This window comes from Nerophis ophidion, linkage group LG03 (assembly GCF_033978795.1).
Source record: "Nerophis ophidion isolate RoL-2023_Sa linkage group LG03, RoL_Noph_v1.0, whole genome shotgun sequence".
Classification (NCBI taxonomy): Eukaryota; Metazoa; Chordata; class Actinopteri; order Syngnathiformes; family Syngnathidae; genus Nerophis; species Nerophis ophidion.
This window is the reverse complement of record NC_084613.1, coordinates 45,130,878-45,152,317: the sequence shown is the minus strand read 5'-3', so window position 1 is coordinate 45,152,317 and position 21,440 is coordinate 45,130,878. Positions and strand designations below refer to the sequence as shown.

Sequence of the window (21,440 nt, the reverse complement as noted above, 5' to 3'; positions counted from 1 at the left end):
AAACACGATTCAAGTGTCATGGTATGTCCTAAATACGACATACTTAAACATGCCGCACAAGGGCAATGAGAGAAACCTTTTGGGAAACAAGTCATCAGTAGTCTCACAAAAGAATACATAAAAATAATACATGCACATTTTAAAAGCATATATTTGCATTACAAGTTTAAAATATCACACATTTATGAGAACAGTGAATTAGGCTCGGAAACCATTAACTCATTAAAAGGGTGAACGTATTCACAACACATTCATATACTGTAATGAGACTCTGACAAGTTTACAAAATAAATTATGTACTCTGGAAACTATTGAAGAATTACCGCTATTTTCATATATAACTTCAAGCACTCAAAGAGTGCAGACCTAGCCAATATCAGGTATCTATTCTGTATATGCAAACAAAGTTTATTAACATTGGTTAACTTGTTATTGGGTAATCTTGCTCAAACACAAACCTCGGTTTGAAGGCCACAAATTCCCGCTGAAAAAAAAAGGTTAGACCTGATTCAAAATAAAAGACAGTGCCTCATGATGACATCGCCATGACATCACTAAAACAAGGACTTCATATTCACATTGCGGAATAACACTAAGATTGTTTGACTGTGTGTAACGCCTCATGTTGAAACCAGCCAACATTTCAGTCTGTAGAAAACCGGCAAACAACCAGTGTGCATTGACAAAACATTATGATGCAACCTGGTGCTCTGGTAAATAAATACTGTAGGTTGTTTTGTGTGAGGCAGCCACCTCAACCGCAAGTCAATTCTCCCCTAACAAGCCAGTTCAACTACACAACTTACAGCCTCAAATAATGCCCCCCGCAGATCTTTCCCCATGCAGTGTGAATCCACTCCCTCTTCCTCCTCCATCCTCAGACTTATGACCGGCTCAATGGTTGCCATTACTGTCGCCTCTTGCTTCCATCAGCTGGTTAAATGCCGCCAACAACCTCTCGTGCTCCATTTGCTGGCCACTGACCTAAACGCAAACATGAACTCACTCACATAGAACATACATTTGCTCTGAGGTACAGAAGAAATGTCTCAGATCTTACCTGCTTCTCCAGCATCTGGATCCTCACCTCTTGCTGAGTGACCATCATTCGCAGCTAGGAAGCAAATTCTGGTGTTACATAGGAATCTTGTGCAAACGCTTTAAAGCGGGCTGATGGCTTACCTGTGCGACCTCTGCCATTGCACTGCAGCATGTGATCGATGCTTCTTTTTTGTACAGCTCTGCCACCTCCAGTCCGCTTAGATTATCATCACTAGTTCGTGTAGTCTGTGTGAAAATAACCATACACAAAGCCGCAGCGAAAGAACAGGATGTTAATATTTTGTGAAAAAAACGCTTTTGAGTACTCAAGCGTCCCTAAAGACACGCACGCACGCACGCACACACACACACACACACACACACACACACACACACACACACACACACACACACACAGAGAGAGAGAGTCTGACGCTTGTCCTTAAATTTATTGCTGACAGTTAGGCGACTATCCACAAAAAAGGCAAATATAGTTGCAGATAGACTCAATTGGTGGGAAACCAGTACCTGCCAGACACACTGGTTTGTCCGAAAATTATCGCGTCAAAGTTTTGAATTTCAAGTATTTCTTTGCTTGAAACAATAGTGAAAATAACTTCCCAGATTAAATGGGTCTATCAATATACAAACCCCAAAACCAGTGAAGTTGGCATGTTGTGTACATCTTAAATAAAAACAGAATACAATGATTTGCAAATCAATTTCAACCTATATTTAATCGAATAGACTGCATAGACAAGATACTTAACGTTCGAACTGGAAAACTTGGTTATTTTTCGCAAATATTAGCCCATTTGGAATTTGATGCCTGCAACATGTTTTAAAAAAGCTGGCACAAGTGGCAAAAAACACTGAGGAAGTTGAGGAATGCTCATCAAACACTTATTTGGAATATCCCACAGGTGAACAGGCTAATTGGGAACAGGTGGGGAACCGGTGGGTGCCAATCAGTCATTCACAAACAAGGATGGGGCGAGAGTCACCACTTTGTGAACAAATGAGTTAGCAAATTGTCCAACAGTTTAAGAACAACATTTCTCAACGAGCTATTGCAAGGAATTAAGGGATTTCACCATCTAAGGTATGTAACATCATCAAAAGGTTCAGAGAATCTCGAGAAATCACTGCACGTAACATTAAATGCCTGTCACCTTGGATCCCTTAGGTCGTACTGCATCAAAAAGCAACATCAGCGTGTAAAGCACTTAGGAACACTTCAGGAAACCACTGTCAGTAACTAAAGTTCGTCACTACATCTGTAAGTGCAAATTAAAACTCTCTAATGCAAAGCGAAAGCCATTTATCAACAACACCCAGAAACGTCGCTGGCTTCGCTGGGCCCGAGCTCATCTAAGATGGACTGAAGCAAAGTGGAAAAGTGTTCTATGGTTTGATGAGTCCACATTTCAAATTGTTTTTGGAAACTGTGGACATTGTGCCCTCTGGAACAAAGAGGAAAATAACCATCCGGATTGTTCTAGGTGCAAAGTTCAAAAACCAGCATCTGTGATGGTATGGGGGTGTATTAGTGCCCAAGGCACGGGTAACTTACACATCTGTGAAGGCACCATTAATGCTGAAAGGTACATACAGGTTTTGGAGCAACATATGTTGCCATCCAAGCAACATTATCATGGACGCCCCTGCTTGTTTCAGCAAGACAATGCCAAGCCACATGTTACAACAGCGTGGCTTCATAGAATAAGAGTACTAGACTGGACTGCCTGTAGTCCAGAACTGTCTCCCGTTGAAAATGTGTGGAGCATTATGAAGCGTAAAACACGACAACGAAGACCGCAGACTGTTGAACAACTTAAGCTGTACATCAAGCAAGAATGGGAAATAAACGTAAAAAGCTTCAAAAATTGGTCTCCTAAGTTCCCAAACGTTAACTGAGTGTTGTTAAGAGGAAAGGCCATGTAACACTAGAAAAAATGCCCGTGCCAAATTTTTTGCAATGTGTTGCTGCCATTGAATTTATAAGTCAATGATTATTTGCAAAATAAATAAAATTCTCAGTTCAAACATTAAATATCTTGTTTTTGCAGTATATTCAATAGAATATAAGTTAAAAAGGATTTGCAAATCACTGTAGTCTGTTTTTATATACTAATTACAAAACGTGCCAACTTCACTGGTTTTGGGTTTTGTAAATGCGTTCTAAATGCACTTAGCAAAGTAGGAAATCCCCTGTCCCCCTCTCACTTCCTCCATTAGAATGCCAACTGAACAGCAGATAATACTACTGCTGATGTACCACATCCCACCTGCCCCACCAATCACAATACACTTATGATAAGCCAATCAGTCATGCAAAGAAAATATATCACAAATAATACGAATAACTTTAGCTTGCACCTACACTGATCCAAAACACAAAGAGCAGTGCTCAGTTTTATTAACTTCCTGAATATCCTCCAATCACGCTCACAGCGAGGTGTATTCATCATTGGAATTTTAAACAACATACCACAAGCAGGTTATTATGCTTATCTAATTATTGTAATACACAATTCTTGCATGTAGAAAGAACTTGCAAACACCATTTGTGTGTCAATTTTCAATTTCTGCTGAGATTGTACGATAGAATGTGCTAATAGTTCTGCAGAAAACCCTTGCACATTCCCCTTTGTTCCTCTCTCTCTCTCTCTCTCTCTCTCTCTCTCTCTCTCTCTCTCTCTCTCTCTCTCTCTCTCTCTCTATATATATGTATGTATGTATGTATGTAAAAAACATACATATATACAGTTGACATCAAAATTATTCAACCCCCACACAATTTTGGTGTTTTAGCAAGTTGGACATTTATTCCGTGTTTTGTTTATAGTCATATCAAATAAAGATGTGTCAAATAGACAAATGCAACTTAAATTGTAACACTGTATTTTACAAAATACCAAAAAATGACATTTTTCTTAATATCTCATTGACAAAATTATTCAACCCCCTAGTTGCATGCATTTTTAGTATTTAGTAGAACACCCTTTGGCAGTAATTACATCCTTCAAACGTGATACATAACCGGACACAAGCTTCTTGCAACGATCTACATGTATTTTAGCCCATTCCTCTTGGGCAAAGGCCTCCAGTTCATTCATATTCTTGGGCTTGCATGCTGCAACTGCCTTCTTCAAGTCCCACTACAGGTTTTCTATTGGATTTAGGTCTGGCGACTGTGAAGGCCACTCCAGAGTCTTCCAGCCTTTCTTCTGCAACCACTCTGATGTTGATTTGGAGATATGCTTGGGATCGTTGTCCTGTTGGAAGGTCCAACGTCTCCCAAGCCTCAGCTTCTTCACTGACTTCATGACATTTGCAGCTAATATATCCTGGTAGGAAATAGAATTCATAATGCCTTGAACGCGCTGGAAATTCCCAGTACCTGAGGCAGAGAAACAGTCCCGGAGCATGATTGACCCCCCACCATGCTTAACTGTAGGAAGGTGTTCTTTTCTTTGTAAGCTTCATTTTTTCTCCTCCAGGCATAACGTTGATTCATAGGCCCAAAGAGTTCCAGTTTTGTCTCATCACTTCATAGAACAGTTTCCCAAAACCTTTGGGGTTTGTCCAGATGATTTTTGGCATACTAGAGTCTATTTTTTTGTGCCTGGTAGTCAGAAGTAGGGTGCGCCTGAAATTTCTGGCATGGAGGCCTTCATCTCGTAGTGCGCGCCTTATTGTCTGGGACGAGACCTGCGTTCCCCCCTCTGCAATGTCCTGTTGTAGTTCCTCAGCTGTTTTCACCACTGTACGCTTCAAATACCGGACAGCAGTTGCACACAGCATCCTCTTTCTTCCACGCCGGGGTAGTGTTTCCACTGTGCCTTTAGCTTTAAACTTGCAAATTATGCTCCCAACTGTGTCTCTTGGAATGTGTAATGTCTTTGCTATTTTCTTATATCCATATCCTTTCTTATGAAGAGAAATTACCTCCTCTCTTCTGTGGCCACTCCCTGGACTTCACCATGTTGCAAATACACCATTGACCATCTACAAGAAGCTGAGCGTCACAGTCTTTTTCAATCAGTTTAATTGTTGCTCGTTATGGTTCTAATCAAATCTACAGGTGTTTTCAAAACCTGATTGAAAAGACCTTATTCAAATTCTGTTCTTAAGAGTTATGATCTTTAAGGGGTTGAATAATTTTGTCAATGATATATTAAGAGAAATTACACTGTTTGGTATGTTACAAAATATAATGTTGTAATTCAAGTTGCATTTGTCTATTTAATGCATCTTTATTTGATATGACTATAAACAAAATAGGGAATAAATGTCCAACTTGCTAAAACGCCAAAATTGTGTGGGGGTTGAATAATTTTGATCACAACTGTATATATATGTATATATATATATATATATATATATATATGTATATATATGTATATATATATATATATATATATATATATATATATATATATATATACATACATACATACATATGTGTATAGTGACTTTTTTGCTGCTTATGTTTGATAATTCACATTCAAGCATTATGTCTATACAAAGAAAATTATACAAGCCATGCAAGATTGTAAAGAGGGTGGTTCACAAAGACAAGCAGTTTTATCAGAACTGCCTAATGACCACCTTCATTCAGGAAAAATAAACTGGCTACCTGCTTGTCCAATCACTTTTTCACCACAACCAAAATGTAGGCTGAAAAAAAAACAGGCGGAAAATAAGGAACACTGACATTACCGATAAGTCATGTTGACTGCTGACAGCCGCTGCCACAGCCTTTAGCTCCTTCAGGTTTTCGTACGGTTGAGTGGTGCTCTCTGAAAAAGATGGGAGGAGATCGGGAGGACACTCGGACCCCTCCGGCATTGGGATGAACTCCGCGTCCTCCAGCTCCTATTGGAATAGAATCAACAAGAACAAATTAAATTCTGGAAGCCACATGAAGATGGAAAGACCAAAAGCTGTTAATCACACTAAACATGCGGCATTGCATTATAAGGTAACCTTTCTTAGCCACAGAGGACATGAACTGTCTCCAGTCTGATTTGCCATGGACATCATTGGTGTCTCCAAGTTGCAAGCTTCCGGATCAACCTCCGCTGTACCACCAAGGCCTCTGTCAAGACACTCCGTCTCTGAACCCGGATTTATTTCCAGATACCCACTAGACATGGAACTGTCCTGTTCCATCCCTATATTTATACACAAACATACTTACAGACATCCTTCTCACCAGGAAAAATTCATTACAAGGTATAATTTCAGTAGCTAAGAAGTATTTACCACTACCAACTGAGAGTCCACTGCTGTTAGAGCGAATGGTCTTGGAGTTAAGCACTTTCTCTGTGAAGAAAACAAATCAAACAGCTACCAAAACGTCTCTATCATTGATGTGAATGGTCACAGTGACTAACCCATGATGATGATGGTGTGCCACCCACGACAAGAAAGATCTGGTACGTGGTGGAGAGATCCAAAGATTGGCCTTGGCATAGCAGGACAAACCTCCGAACCAAATCCTTTATCAGCGGGCATTCCAAGTCGTCCATTTCCTGCATTTCCCCATGCAAAGATCTGATTGTCTGCAATAAAATGAATCTTAATTGTTCACACGCCTTCTGTGTCAAAATGGATGAGCATGTGTGCTTACCCTCAGTGGCTGCGATGGTGAAGCCATCCCCACAAGACACTTTAGTGACTATCTTCCCCCCAAAAGGACCGACCAGGAGTTGTACACCTTGGTGTTTCTTGAAATCTTTAACACCAAGCTGACCGTATTTGTTGCAGCCAAAAGTGATGAGGCGACCACGTTCTATAAAGTTAGTTTGAAAGGCGATTCAACAACCTGGTAATAATTTCCAATAACAAGTGAGTGTTTGTCTTTTTCTGGAGTACCGTCAATCGCAGCGGTGTGGGACTTCCCTGGCGCTATGGTCTGAATCTTGAAACGTGACAGCTGCTTCGCCAACGTCAGTGTGGTGATGTATGGGATTCCCTGATAACCCTAATGTTATACAAAAAAAAAAATTGTGCCGTGTCTCAGGTCACATTAATTTTGGAAAAAAAAGTGTTTTAACTATGATAGTTTGACTTTCTACAAGTGCAAATACCTCTCCAGTGTGGTTTTTGAGACCCGAAAATTCCTGGTTCAGACCCAGCTTGTTGAATTCATTGTTTCCACAAGCCAGGACTTTGCCAGTGTCTGTCAAATAGAAGGTTCCGTCACTGCTGCATGACACAGAAGAGATGACAGCGCCCTTGGGCAGGTCCACCTGCGGAAAATATATTCATTTAAAGGATGTAATAACAGTGATCACAAACAGATATATAATAATTGTACAGGGACCAAAGACTTACTTGCATTGGAGAAGAAAAATCGTCTTCACATTCCAAACCCAGACGCCCTATAGATAAAAAATAAAAAAAACATGCTAATTTTTAGAGGAAGGTGATTTTTTGTATGTTATGAGCTTGTTTTGCTGGCAAAATGTTTAGCTGCCAAAACAATTGCTGGCAGATACCTAATTGCCTCATCAGTCCATACCGTACTCGCCGCAGCCCCATGAGAAGATGTCGCCGCTGTGGGTCAACACTACAACATGGTTGTCTCCACAAGAAACTTGACGGACGGGCCGTTCCTCAAAAAACTCCAGAAGCACTGGCTCCAAGATTTCCATGCCCATTACGCCCTCCACTCCAATACAGCCATAATAGTCTGAACCAAACATGTACATTTGGTCCTCATCTGCATTAAAGAGAACACATTACGAACAGGAGTGGCTGTTTATTTCTCATGTTCCCTTTTTTGTAAGGAGGTTTTGCACTCACCAGTGACACAGGCAGTGAAGTCGGTGCCACACGTCACCTGTCTGATGGCTTTGCCCTGCAGCTTTTCTACCCTCTTGGGCTGTCGGTAGGAAGCCTGGTCACCATGCCCGAGTTGGCCCACCATCTTAGCTCCGCCTTGAACATTCTGAGAAGATTATTTTTAGTTATAACAGGAAAAAGAGTGGATCTTCTATACTTAATCCAGAACTCACAGCCCAAGTGTAGAGCTCTTTCTCTACCGTCACCACCGCAAAGTGACACTCTCCGGCACAGACGTGTTGGGCACTGCTGCCCCCTTTAAAGGTGTCCAGTTTCTGGGGCGTGAACTTGCCACCGCCCCAGAAATACACCTCCCTCGAGCGTGTGGTTACTACAGCAACAGGAGTCTCCGTCGCCGTACCAAACCTACAACAAAGAACCATCAGTTGGACACTTTGAGGCAGGAAGAGGACAAAGATTCTACAGGAGAAAAAAAAAGAAACCTACTTTGGTTTCTTCATTACTGAATTCAGCAAAGCAACTCGTTCTTTAAGCTCCCTGTCAAAAAGAGAATGTTGTTAGAAATGTATTGTGGGTGTATTTTTTTTACTAAGGCTGTCAAAAATAACACATTATGGCGGGGAAAAAAAATATTTAACATTTTTAAGGTAATTAAAATCTCTCTGGCATGACGACAGACGTAGCATAATGTAGCGTCCTGACAAAGTCACACAAAGTGTGATACTCTGTTCTTAATACATCAACAGCAGTACTCAGTCCTAACCCACATATTAGCAACTCGCACACACCGCTCTCCATCCTCTCGACACTCGCAACGACCCCTCCTCTTTCATGTTTGAGTAGCAGCGTGGTCCCTATATTCAAAAGAAACCTTGGGTACTTAACATCCTGTTAGGGACAAAACAAGGTCCCAAAAACGCAAGATGCACAAGCAGGTCATTGTAAAGAACACTGGACGTCGGTTAGCCACAATAAATACTAAAATGTATTCAAGCAATCTTTTATTTTGCACACACAAGGGCAATGGTGAATACGGCCCACTTTAATTATGTTCGATTAAAGTGTGGTATCTTTTGGTTTTACTATTCCTACCATACAGAGTTTGTAAATTAGAACAATGTTCTAAATACCCTAAGTCTATAGACTGGTTCAGAGGAATTGCTGAAAGACATGCAAGAGTCATTGCCAAATGTCAAAGATTCAACAATTTCATGAGCAGGGACTCTGATATGACTGTCCACTTTGCTGTCACACACAGAACTCGCCGCTATTGTGTAGTATGTTTTTCCTTTATTTGATTTAGAGCTGTAAATAAACAAACAAAACTAATGTTAAATATATTTGTGTCTAATACAGTGAAAATATAAATACAGTGAACATTTCAGACAGTTACTTGTGTATGTGGCTTAATCATAATTAATTTAATCTGTATTCTGATTAATTTAAATAGGATGTCCCGATCAATTTTTCTGGCGTTCGATCCCAATCTGGTTTTTTGGCCTGAAATCCGATCCAATTTTAAGGTATGATCCTATACTTTGTTGTAAAACATTTTCAGTTCCATAATCTAATGTCAAAGTAAAATTTTTATATAGAATTTGCTAGACTTATTTACTTACTCCCTAAGTTTGTAAACAAAAATGACCCAGAAAATAATTTTGTAATAACAGTAAGAAAAAAATATTGATCTGATCACTTTAGTATCGTTTATAGATTGATAGATTAGTATCAACACCTGGATTGATCACCCCAAATTTACATTGAGGTTTTAGCGATTAGCTTTTTGTGTCGTCCTGCTAAGTGTGTGTTTGTAGCATGCATTGCTATTCCTTTTTCTCTAGTCCTGCAATGATAATGCTACTTGAAAGAAATCTAGTTTATTTTCCGCCATGGCGGTGAGGATTAGTATGTTAGAAGTGGCTTTGCACTTTGAATCGACGACACGTTTGACACATGCATCTTGCTCAAAAAATTGAGCCGGTGTTCTGGCAAGACATGCACCCTCCTAGAATTCATACACACACCACTTGTATATATGTAACAAAGAACACAGTAAATGTAATAGTGTCTCAGTGAGAATGCATCCTTTTTAAAAGGAATATTTCACATGAGTACAATCTTTGGCCTTGTAAACATTGGGACAGAGCTGCGGTAAGGATCGACTCGGGTTGGTAGCTATAGCGGTAGCGATAGTTTAAAAAAGGCAAATATCAGATATAATATGATCGTGATGGAGACATCTCTAAACTAATAACTTACTGTCGGCATGAGGAGATGACTGGCTGGTCAAGAATCTGGTCTGCCGTTGGCCTCTTTGTTGGATCCTGAAATTATCACAGAAACTTGACTGAAACACCTGCTCATCATAGCATCATTTCTAAAGCAAACAATGACCTACTGGATCAAGACACTCATAGACCAGCTTGATCAACTCAGGGGAATAAACGGCAGGGTTCACATCCTTAGTCCAGTTTCCCTGGACTATTTTTACACACAGATTCAAAGGATTCTGTAAGGACACACACAGCATATGTAACTACACTTATTAATAATTTTGATGACTCACTCAAACAAGGAATTAATCTTACCGTTGCATCAAACGTTCTTGTAAGGGTTAAAACTTCATAAATCACGCAGCCCATGGCCCAGATGTCTGATTTGAAGTTGTACTTCGCTCCCTGGCACAGCTCAGGTGACATGTAATATGGAGTTCCAACGCACTGGATGCATTTAAAATATAGAGGTGAAATAGAATCATGTGCAAGTAAGCTTAACCATATCAATCCAACGTCAACTGGTTGTAACCAAGATGATAACGTGTGACAACACCAATGATTATAATGTTGACAACATATATGACAACATATATTTTATAAAACATATATTTTTAAATCAGGCAAGTGTCAAGATCTGACCAACTCCACGCTTATCAGTATCCTCCCTGCCATTTCTAAAGACTCCTAAATGGCCTCGGTAGAAAAACATTTGACACCCTTGCGTTAAAGGGGTCATATTATATATTTTTTTACATTTACAAAACACTCCTTTGTGGTCTACATAACATGTAATGTTGGTGCTTTGGTCAAAATGTTGCATACATTTAATTTTACAGGTCATCTTCAAGCCGCTTTCTGACTGTCTCTTCAGAGTGCTGCATTTTGTGGGCTGTCTTATTTACATGCTGAAGTAGTCCTTCAGGCCATGCCTCCTTCGACTGCGTCAGACATTTTGTAATTTTTAGCGCTTTCAAATCGGGTCTACTGACATATAAAAGTTAGAATTATTTGCTATTTTGTTTATTAGCAATGGTAACAGCTGGGTTTTTAGGAAGCATGTGCATGCAGGCCCGTCGCAACCGGGGAGGCTAACTAGGCAAAACTAGTCATGTATTCAAATTTAATTTAGAAAAGACAATTTGTTGTTGGACAGAAAACATTTGGTAGCAATATGAAATGTCATAAATATCACAATTCAATCAATCAATCAATGAAAGTTTACTTATATAGCCCTAAATAACGAGTATCTCAAAGGGCTGCACAAGCCACAACGACATCCTCGGCTCAGATCCCACATCAGGGCACGAAAAAACTCAACCCAATGGGATGACAATGAGAAACCTTGGAGGGGACCGCAGATGGGCGACCAGTGCAATGGACGTTGAGTGGATCGAGCAAAATATTGTGAGAGTCCAGTCCATAGTAGATCTAACATAATAGTGTGAGAGTCCAGTCCATTATTGAAACAAACAATATACACATGTGCACTTATACACATAAACACAATCGCCATCTTAAGGTCTACTGTAATGCTCAATTAAACACATAACATCCATAAACTGTGTTAGCACTGCCGGTAACATGGGTGCAGGACAGGGCAACATAGTTTGGCCCATAAACTAACCCTTAAATGGAAATATCTGTTGACATATCTTAATACCTTGCCTTGATTTAAAATTTCCGAGACTAATGGGGAACTCAAATTTACAAAAACTGGTACCAACAAGTAAGAAAAGTAGATATGGCCCAATTTAATTATGTTCGATTTAAAGTGTGGTATGTCTGGGTTTGACAATACCTACCATACTGAGTTTGTAAATTAGAACAATGTTCTAAATACCCCTAAGTCCAACCTATAGAATGGTTCAGAGGAATTGCTGAAAGACATGCAAGAGTCATTGCCAGAAGTCAAAGATTCAACGATTTAATTTGCAGGGATTCTGATTTGACTGTCCACTTTGCTGTCACACACAGACCTCGCCGTGCCATCCTGCCGTTGGCCCAGGTGGGATGGATCACCGGAAATTGGAAATGGTACTGATGCCGCCACGCACCGCCTTGCTTCGAAGGTGTAGATTTGACTGATCGCTGACGATGGGAAAATCTAATGAATCAGATTCGACTATGAAAATCTTTAGTCAGAGACAGCACTAATGAGTAGTATGTTTTTGCTTGATTTGATTTAGAGCTGTTAATAAACAAACAAAACTAATGTTAAATATATATAATTATGTCCAATATAGTGAAAATTTCAGACATATTTACTTGTGCATGCGGCTTAATCATGATTAATGATTAATTCTGCATAATAGGATCCCAACTTGGGGTGTTTAAGACAAGAAAAAAGAAAAAAAATTGAAAATAATGGAAGAAAAGTCAAATATAATCTCCAATTTTCTTTAAAAACATTTAACTGTGCTCAATTTTCAGCTAACAAAAACAAACGAACAAAAGGTGAAAAAAGGGCCCTGGTTTAAGAGGACATGTTTAAACATCAGCAGCAACATGAAAATAATTGCCCTTTAATGTTGGTGTTATTACAGGTAAGCATTATTATAGGACATACACACAAAGATTTTAGCCAGGAACGCCAACCTGCCAACTGCTTCAGGATACTGTGTGACAAGTTGTGTTCTAAAAATTACTTTCACAAAGTAATTAATCATAGTTACTCCTTACTTTATCAAAAAAGTAATTGAATTATTAACAAAGTTATTCTTTAAAAAATGTAACTAATTACTAAGGAAAGTATTTAATGCATTACTTAAAAACATTTTTTTTAAAAAGGAAACATCTGGCATAATGCAGTTGAGATTAAGTTTCATAAAAAGTATAGATATGAGAGCAGTCAGTGAGTCTGTGTACCTTTAAAAGACTGTGCTTGTTGCCTAATGACGTGTGCGTCAGTGAGTCCACGCTCAGTCTGAGTCTCACAGGCATTTAGCTTGGGCTGTTTTTGTTAGCAGGCTAGCAGTGACAGATTGTCATCTCTGAATCTTTCACTGGTTTGTGTTACCTCTGATTAATAAATAGATTGAATGTGCTTCCATGGCTGTATGTTCTTGTCAACAAACGGGTTATTGTTTGAATGGCAAGTTTGTCACTTCAATCATTGATTTGTTGTTCAATATTCCCTCCGGCTCTTGTAGTTACTAGGGCGCTGTGTAGTTTGTGTCAGGTTTTAAGGTGGTAAAAAAAAACCGTTGTCTTCTACTGACCAGTTCTTTCAACTAAGATCTTGTATCTTCCGCATTGGAAGACTGAGTGTGAGGGCAAGGAGGTGTGCTGCAGCCTTTCTTCCTTCTGTGCATGGCGCAGGAGGGAGAGACGCACACAGGGTGACACTTCTATGTCAATCAATTGTCCATTTGTTAAGTGTTATGGTTTAACTTTATTTCAAATATGCTATACAGATGGGCGAGAATTTTACTCTCAAATGACCAAATTTGGATGGACTTATTTTAGGAGCAAAACGCGATGAAAGAGTTGAAAGCCCTACATGTGCGACAAGCCTTTTTTTCTTCAAGTCGCACGGTCTATTTTAGGTGCATTTATGACCTTTCTCAACCACTGTAGATATCCCCCACCCATTTATGTTTTGATAACGCCATAGACGTGACAATAAAGTCAACGTTTAAAAGAGCTTTTTTTTTAGTAGTGCTAAACCTTATACAAAATCTGCCGTTCCTAAACCAAACGTTTTCCTTTTTCTAGTAACAAAAAAAATTGATCAATTACCTTTTTGAATGATCTTGGATCAATACCTATCTCTTGGAAGGCAAACTTGCCGAAGACAAATCGATGTACTTGAAATTTAGGAATATAATATAATATCGATATATAACAGTAACGATCAACTGTTACACCCCTAACAATAACATAACAAAATCGGTGCAAACAGGTAAAGATTTTTAGTTTTGCATAATATGACCCATATAGCGTCCATAGCGGCAAGCTAAGTAGATATGATAAAGTCAAAATTGTATATTAGTTGGGTGACAGGTCAGTAGATTTTGTAATTAGAACAGAGTACAATTAAATAAGCACAACTTGTTGGATTTTCTTAAGCATTCAAATGGATCAGAGCAAAATTTGTTATGAGGAAATTGGAAATTAAACTTCTCGGATCAAAATTGAAGATATAGAAAGACAGAATTTATGGTCTATGTTGACATATAAAGGATTTCATTAAAATTTCAACATGTCCCAAATAAAACTTATTTGATCAGCAGAGAGAATCCTAATGTATTCCCCCAGGTACTAACACAAATAAACACATACCGTCTCTGCCATTGAAAACTCAGAGCAGAGTTTCTTTGCCAGGCCATAGTCACCAAGTTTGATGAGGTCAGTCTTGGTCAAGAAAATGTTCAGCGTTTTGATATCCCTATAAAAATACGAAATGGTGACGACACAATATGGAGATCACGGACAGAGCCTCATCAAAATCTGAATCAGATTTATTGGCCAAGTATGTTTACCACACAAGGATTTTGATCTCACTCACCTGTGTAAAACGCCAGCTTTATGAATGTAGGCCACAGCTGAAGAGACCTGGTACAGATACCAAATAACGACCTGCAGAGAAAGATCAAGGGTGAACGCAATCTAGAAGAAAATTGCAGTTCACATGAATTATTTGTTCCGCTCTTACCTCCTGGTCAAAAAGGTTCCCTTTCTGTTGGACGATTTTGTCATACAGATTCCCCCCTGGGGCAACAATGTCATTAAGCCTACCTCTCACACACTAACACGGATATCAAATCAAATACACACTTCTACTCTTACCATTGCAGTATTCCAGCTCAATGAGCAAAGTGTTTTTGTCCATGAAGTGATTGAAGTAGGCAATGATGTTGTTGTGTTCCAGGATAGAGAGGATGCTTATTTCATTCATGACATCTCTGCGTTCACGTTCAGACAGGGAGTTCAGCTCCACCTCCTTCCACACTACCAGGGAGTTGTCCTGACGAAACACAATGCAAGTTAGCTGCAACTAAAGCAGAAGTCTTCAACGTTGTCTAGGCCAAGGAACCCCAAACTGATATAGCGGAGAACCCACACGTATATTTCTTGCAAAAACATGTGTATTATATTAAACTGGTCATGAAAGTACCTTGTTATTAAGCAATACTAAGATATTAAAAAAAATAACTTAGCCGTTATTAGCTAACTGACAAATACCGTGCAAATCCCTGGCTGGCAACTAAACGGCTAATCGCTACCAGGCAAGTGGACCACTAATCGCTAGGTAGCAACTAGAACATGAATCACTAGCTGCCAACTACTGTACAAATCGCTGGCTGTCAACTAGACCGCTAATCACTAGCTGGCAACTACTGCTCAAATTGCTAGCTGGAAACTAGAGAGCCAATTGCTAGTTGTCAACCAGTCCGCAAATTGCTAGCCGGCAACTACAGCACTAAATCGCTAGCTGGCAACTACAGTGGTAATCACTAGCTGGCAACTACAGAGTTAATCGCTAGCTGGCAACTAGAGTGCAAATCACTAGCTGGCGACTAGAGCACTCATCGCTGGCTGGCAACTATAGCACATGAACACTACCATGAATTGATTTACGTAGACCCCAACTTAAACAGGTTGAAAAACTTATTCGGGTGTTACCATTTAGTGGTCAATTGTACGGAATATGTACTGTACTGTGCAATCTACTAATAAAAGTTTCAATCAATCAATCAATGAAAAAGCTGGCAACTGGATTGCTAATCGCTAGTTTGCAACTAGAGTCCTAATTGCTAGTTATCTTAAATACAAACATAAATGCAAAAATAGTTTTATGGTTTTATTTTAAAACTGCAAGGTACAGTTATGGTTATTGTGTTATTTTATTTAGAATGTCCATACATACAACATTTTCCCAGTTTCTTATTACAACATAATAAAACAATAAGTAAATGAATAAATATACAAATGACTATGTAAATAATTATTACATAAATAATCAATGAATAAAGTTGTCATAAATAAATAGTTAAGTCATTTACGGTTCACATAATGAGACTGATAAGATTATGTCATTTTTTAATAAGGTTCAGGATGTTTATTAGGATTCTTCTTATTTGTACTTTGCAAACACATTGAGTTTGAACAGTTTCTAATCTTAAACTGGATCATTTTAGAACTATTCTTTGCATAATCCATTCCATAATTTAATTTTACATACTGATATGCTAGAGGTTTTAAGAGTTGTACATGCATACAAATGTTTTAAATGAGATTTCCCTCACAAAAGGTCATTGACAAAGAGGTTGGATGTTCCCAGAGCTCTGTGTCCAAGCACATTAATAGAGAGGCGAAGGGAAGACAAAGATGTGGTAGAAAAAAAGTGTACAAGCAAGAGGGATAACCGTGCCCTGGAGAGGATTGTCAAACAAAACCGATTCAAAAATGTGGGGGAGATCCACAAAGATTGGACTGCAGCTGGAGTCAGTGCTTCAAAAACCACCACACACCGACGTATGCAAGATATGGGCTTCAGCTGTCGCATTCCTTGTGTAAAGCCACTCTTGAATAAGAGACAACGTCAAAAACGTCTCGCCTGGGCTCAGGACAAAAAGGACTGGACTGCTGCTGAGTGGTCCAAAGTTATGTTTTCAGATGAAAGTAAATTTTGTATCACCTTTGGAAATCAAGGACCCAGAGTCTGGAGGAAGACAGGAGAGGCACAGAATCCAAGTTGCCTGAAGTCCAGTGTCAAATTTCAAAAATCGGTAATGGTCTGGGGTGCCATGTCATCTGCTGGTGTTGGTCCACTGTGTTTCCTGAGGTCTATGGTCAATGCAGCAGTCTACCAGGAAGTTTTAGAACACTTTATGCTGCCTGCCGCGGACCAATTTTATGGAGGTGAAGATTTCATTTTCCAACATGACTTGGCACCTGCACACAGTGCCAAATCTACCAGTACCTGGTTTAAGGACCATGGTATCCCTGTTCTTGATTGGCCTGCAAACTCACCTGACCTTAACTCCATAGAAAACCTATGGGGTATTGTGAAGCGGAAGATGCGAGATGCCAGACCCAACAATGCTGAAGAGCTGAAGGCCACTATTAAAGCAACCTGGGTTCTTATAACACCTGAGGGGTGCAACAGACCGGTCGACTCCATGGCACGCCGTATTGCTGCAGCAATTCAGGCAAAAGGAGCTGCAACTAAGTATTGATTGCCGTACATGCTGAAACTTTCCATGTTCATACTTTTCAGTTGGCCCACATTTCTAAAAAATATTTTTTGGTACTAGTCGTAACTAATATTCTAATTTTCTGAGATACTGAATTTGGGATTTTCAGTAATTGTCAGTACTAATCATCAAAATTTAAAGAAATAAACATTTCAAATAGATCACTATGTGTAATGAATTGATATAATATGTAAGTTTCACGTTCTGAATATAATTACTGAAATAAATCAACTTTTTCATGATATTGTAATAATATGAACAGCACCTGTAAACCAGCGATAGGGAACGTTTGAACCAGATGTGGCTCTTTTGATGACTGCATCTAGCGCTCAGATAAATCTTAGCTGACATTGCTTAACATAATAAGTAATAAATAATTCAGCTGGTAATCACAGTGTTAAAATCGACATCAAAAACATAGTCCATCCATCCATCCATTTTCTACCGCTTATTCCCTTTCGGGGTCGCGGGGGGCGCTGGCACCTATCTCAGCTACAATCGGGCGGAAGGCAGGGTACACCCTGGACAAGTCGCCACCTCATCGCAGGGCCAACACAGATAGACAGACAACATCCACACTCACATTCACACACTAGGGCCAATTTAGTGTTGCCAATCAACCTATCCCCAGGTGCATGTCTTTTGGAAGTGGGAGGAAGCCGGAGTACCCGGAGGGAACCCACGCATTCACGGGGAGAACATGCAAACTCCACACAGAAAGATCCCGAGCCTGGATTTGAACCCAGGACTGCAGGACCTTCGTATTGTGAGGCAGACGCACTAACCCCTCTGCCACCGTGAAGCATTTTAATCCATCCATTCGTTTTCTACCGCACCTGTTCAAGAAGTCGCATTAATATCAATCAATCAATCAATCAATGTTTACTTATATAGCCCTAAATCACTAGTGTCTCAAAGGGCTGCACAAACCACTACGACATCCTCGGTAGGCCCACATAAGGGCAAGGAAAACTCACACCCAGTGGGACATCGGTGACAATGATGACTATGAGAACCTTGGAGAGGAGGAAAGCAATGGATGTCGAGCGGGTCTAACATGATACTGTGAAAGTTCAATCCATAATGGATCCAACACAGTCGCAGGAGTCCAGTCCAAAGCGGATAATAGTAAGAAGTATTTTATTTATTATTGGTTAGCTTTAGAATAACAATGTTATTAAAACAAGAAGAGACTTATTATACACTAAAAATGTTGGTCTTCCTTAAAAATGAACGCATTTATTTGTATTCAGTGTTAGAAAATATTATATGGCTCTCATGGAAATACATTCTCTCAGCAAAAAAGGTTCCCGACCCCTGAGCTATACAGTGGTTCTCAAACTTTTTTCACCAAGTACCACCATAATGACCAACAATGGTTCTTAGTATTCATTAAAAAAGGCAGAGGTTTTATTTAACATTTATATGAAATATGATTGGCCACTGTAACATTACACAGTTTTAACATTAACACTGTGCTTGAATATAGGAAAATAAGACTCTGAACTTTAATCAATGATATTTTGTTTGGCATACAACTAGATGGAGCCCTTGAGAATCACTGCTCTAAATGAGGGTTTCTTGAACCTTTTTATTCAGAATTATGAAATAAAAAACAGCTGCGGGCCGCACTCTGGGCACCTCTGCATTGGGAGTATAAAAACAGAGGTTTATTTACCTGTCCTGCGGATGTCTCCGTGGGTTTTTGACAGCAAGCGTGATTGTTGCCTGGCAACATGTTGACTACATGTCTTTAGTGACAATTCAAAACTTGTTAAAGTTTTCAAGCTCACCTCAGTTCTTCTGTACAGCGTCGCTTCACCGAACGAACCCCTCCCGAGGATCCGGATGGGAATGTAATGCAACTTCTCCTCTTCGCCATTAAACGTGGCCGACCCCGTTCGCTCGCTCAACACGGAGCCGCCGGCCAAATCTGAATTTAGCGAGTCGAAATGTCTCTCATATTCTGTCAGTGACATTTCTGCTTGGTGTCTTGTTAGCCACCAGCTGCACTGATGGGGAACAACACACGCACAGGCCGGACTTGAAAACTATTGACTAAAAGACTCCCACTGAAACGTTAGTCGGACATGTCATCCGGCTCGACGGCGACAATAAACCTCGAAACGTACTGTAGCAAGTAGAACTTTGTCGCTAAAGTACTTCTACAGTTCCCAACACCGAAGGGAGGAAACGACGTAGTAAAATAAAGCGTTGAAGTTGCACAAGCATCAAGCGTGACACATTAAACAATAAGTTAGACCAACTTATGTTTGCTTTCAAAATAAAATACGTTCGATCAACTTCTGTTTCTTTTACGATGAAAGGAAGATAAATGCATTTCCTGTTAAGTAGGTACCTCTGTATTTGTAACTTGATAGTTCCCCCTCACTAGCTTAAATGCTGAAAGTGTTTAAGAAGAGAAATGTGGCAGTGTAAGGATCACGCGCACTCATATATCTCGAGTCTAAAAAGATAAGACGGTTTCTTTGCTCAACAACTCAACTTGACTTGTAACCGGAAGTTGATTTTTGGTTAACATCCGTTATGAAAGGTAACTTCCTATGGACATAAAATTAAACTTTTTTTTTTTAAAATAAGACTTTTTCCTAAAAATAGACTTTTTTATTTTCCATTCACAAGTCTTCTAATTGGTTCTATTGGTAAAATGATACAAAACTCTTAGAAAATCAATTAAAAGGGCCTTTTGCAATTTAAATATACCAAGAACACCAACGGCTAAGTTATTTTATCATTAGCGGTTTAACAGAACATATGAATTTTTAGGAAAGTTCTATATTTTTTACAATGACTAATTACCGTATTTACTTGAATTGCTGCCGGAGCGCTAATTAATTCAAAACCTCTTCTCACTCCTGCGCTTACCAAAGGCATGCGGTAAAAGTAAGCATGCGTTAATTATTTTAAAACCTCTTCTCACTCTGGCACTTACCAAAGGTACGCAGTAAAAAATTGAGTGTGATGTAAGCTTGGACCTTTAATCCTACTGAATAGCTCTTAATCTTCTTCCCTTTTGCGATTTCAAATGACCGGTATTGAAATCAGCCTCCTGCATTTTGAAAGTGATGACAGGGGAAGTGTCACTCGTGACGTCACGAGTTTGACCAGGCGGTAATACTAAGCATGCGCTAATTATTTTGGGAAGCGAGTTTCACCCGGCAGTAATTTAAAGCAGGCGCATACTATATGCCCTGCGGCAATTCAAGGAACTACGGTATATTGAAATTAATATGCCAATCGACCCAAGTAATTTGTCAAACATTCGGGCTGTCTTAACCGCTGTCTCATGCACACTCACAGTCCAGAGCATGCTGTGCATTAATACACACAAATATTCAAGTACATTCTTGTTCAAACATTATGTTGCCTGGCAAGTGGACTGCTAATTGCTACGTAGCAACTAGAACGTGAAATCGCTAGCTGCCCACTAATGCGCAAATCGTTAGCTGGCAAGAGCTCTAATTGCTAGCTGGCAACTAGACTGATAATCGCTACTGTAGCTAGCCAGTACCTGCTAATCACTAGTTAGCAACTAGAATGTGAATCGTTACCTGGCAACTAATGCGCAAATCATTAGCTGGCAAATGATGCGCAAATCGCTAGCTGGAAATTAGAGCGCCAATTGCTAGCTGTTAACCAGTCTGCAAATCGCTAGCTGGTGACTACAGTACTAAATTGCTAGCTGGTAACTCGAATGTTAATTGCTAGCTGGCAACTAGAGTGGTAATTGTTAGCTGGCGACAAGTCCGCAAATCACTAGCTGGCGACTAGAGGACTCATCGCTGGCTGGCAACTATAGCACAAATCCTAAGCTGGCAACTAGAGTGCTAATTGCTAGTTTGCAACTAGAGTCCTAATTGGTTGCTATTTTAAATGCTAACATGAATGCAATAATGAATGCATTTTTTTTAATTTTCCTGAGGGAACTCTCCTGAAGGAATCAATAAAGTACTATCTATCCATCCATAGTTGTTTTATGGTTTTGTTTAAAAACTGCAAGTTACAGTTATGGTTATTGTGTTAGTTTATTTAGAATATCCATACATACACATTTTTCCAGTTTCTCATTACAACATAATAAAACAAT

At 39.5% G+C, this 21,440-nt stretch overlaps 1 protein-coding gene across 2 annotated transcripts; it reads right to left on the bottom strand.

Moving 5' to 3' along the window:
• Positions 1 to 133: 133 nt before the first annotated feature.
• LOC133549682 (serine/threonine-protein kinase Nek9) lies at positions 134 to 19,791 on the bottom strand. 2 transcript variants are annotated; one of them, XM_061895349.1, is made up of 23 exons: positions 19,126 to 19,791; positions 14,922 to 15,099; positions 14,788 to 14,843; positions 14,641 to 14,711; positions 14,415 to 14,520; positions 10,446 to 10,577; positions 10,256 to 10,366; positions 10,117 to 10,181; positions 8,344 to 8,394; positions 8,070 to 8,262; positions 7,858 to 8,002; positions 7,574 to 7,774; positions 7,387 to 7,433; positions 7,140 to 7,301; positions 6,925 to 7,033; positions 6,680 to 6,841; positions 6,444 to 6,611; positions 6,313 to 6,372; positions 6,034 to 6,221; positions 5,767 to 5,922; positions 1,183 to 1,287; positions 1,061 to 1,114; positions 134 to 984 (listed from the first exon to the last, which is right to left on the bottom strand). In XM_061895349.1, the coding sequence occupies exons 1-23, from the start codon at positions 19,309 to 19,311 to the stop codon at positions 895 to 897; spliced, it is 2,796 nt and encodes a 931-aa protein (XP_061751333.1). In that variant the 5' UTR covers positions 19,312 to 19,791; the 3' UTR covers positions 134 to 894. The 2 variants fall into 2 exon arrangements, with proteins under 2 accessions (XP_061751333.1, XP_061751334.1); XM_061895350.1 differs by lacking the exon at positions 19,126 to 19,791 and adding an exon at positions 15,250 to 15,546.
• Between the last annotated feature and the right edge of the window lie 1,649 nt (positions 19,792 to 21,440).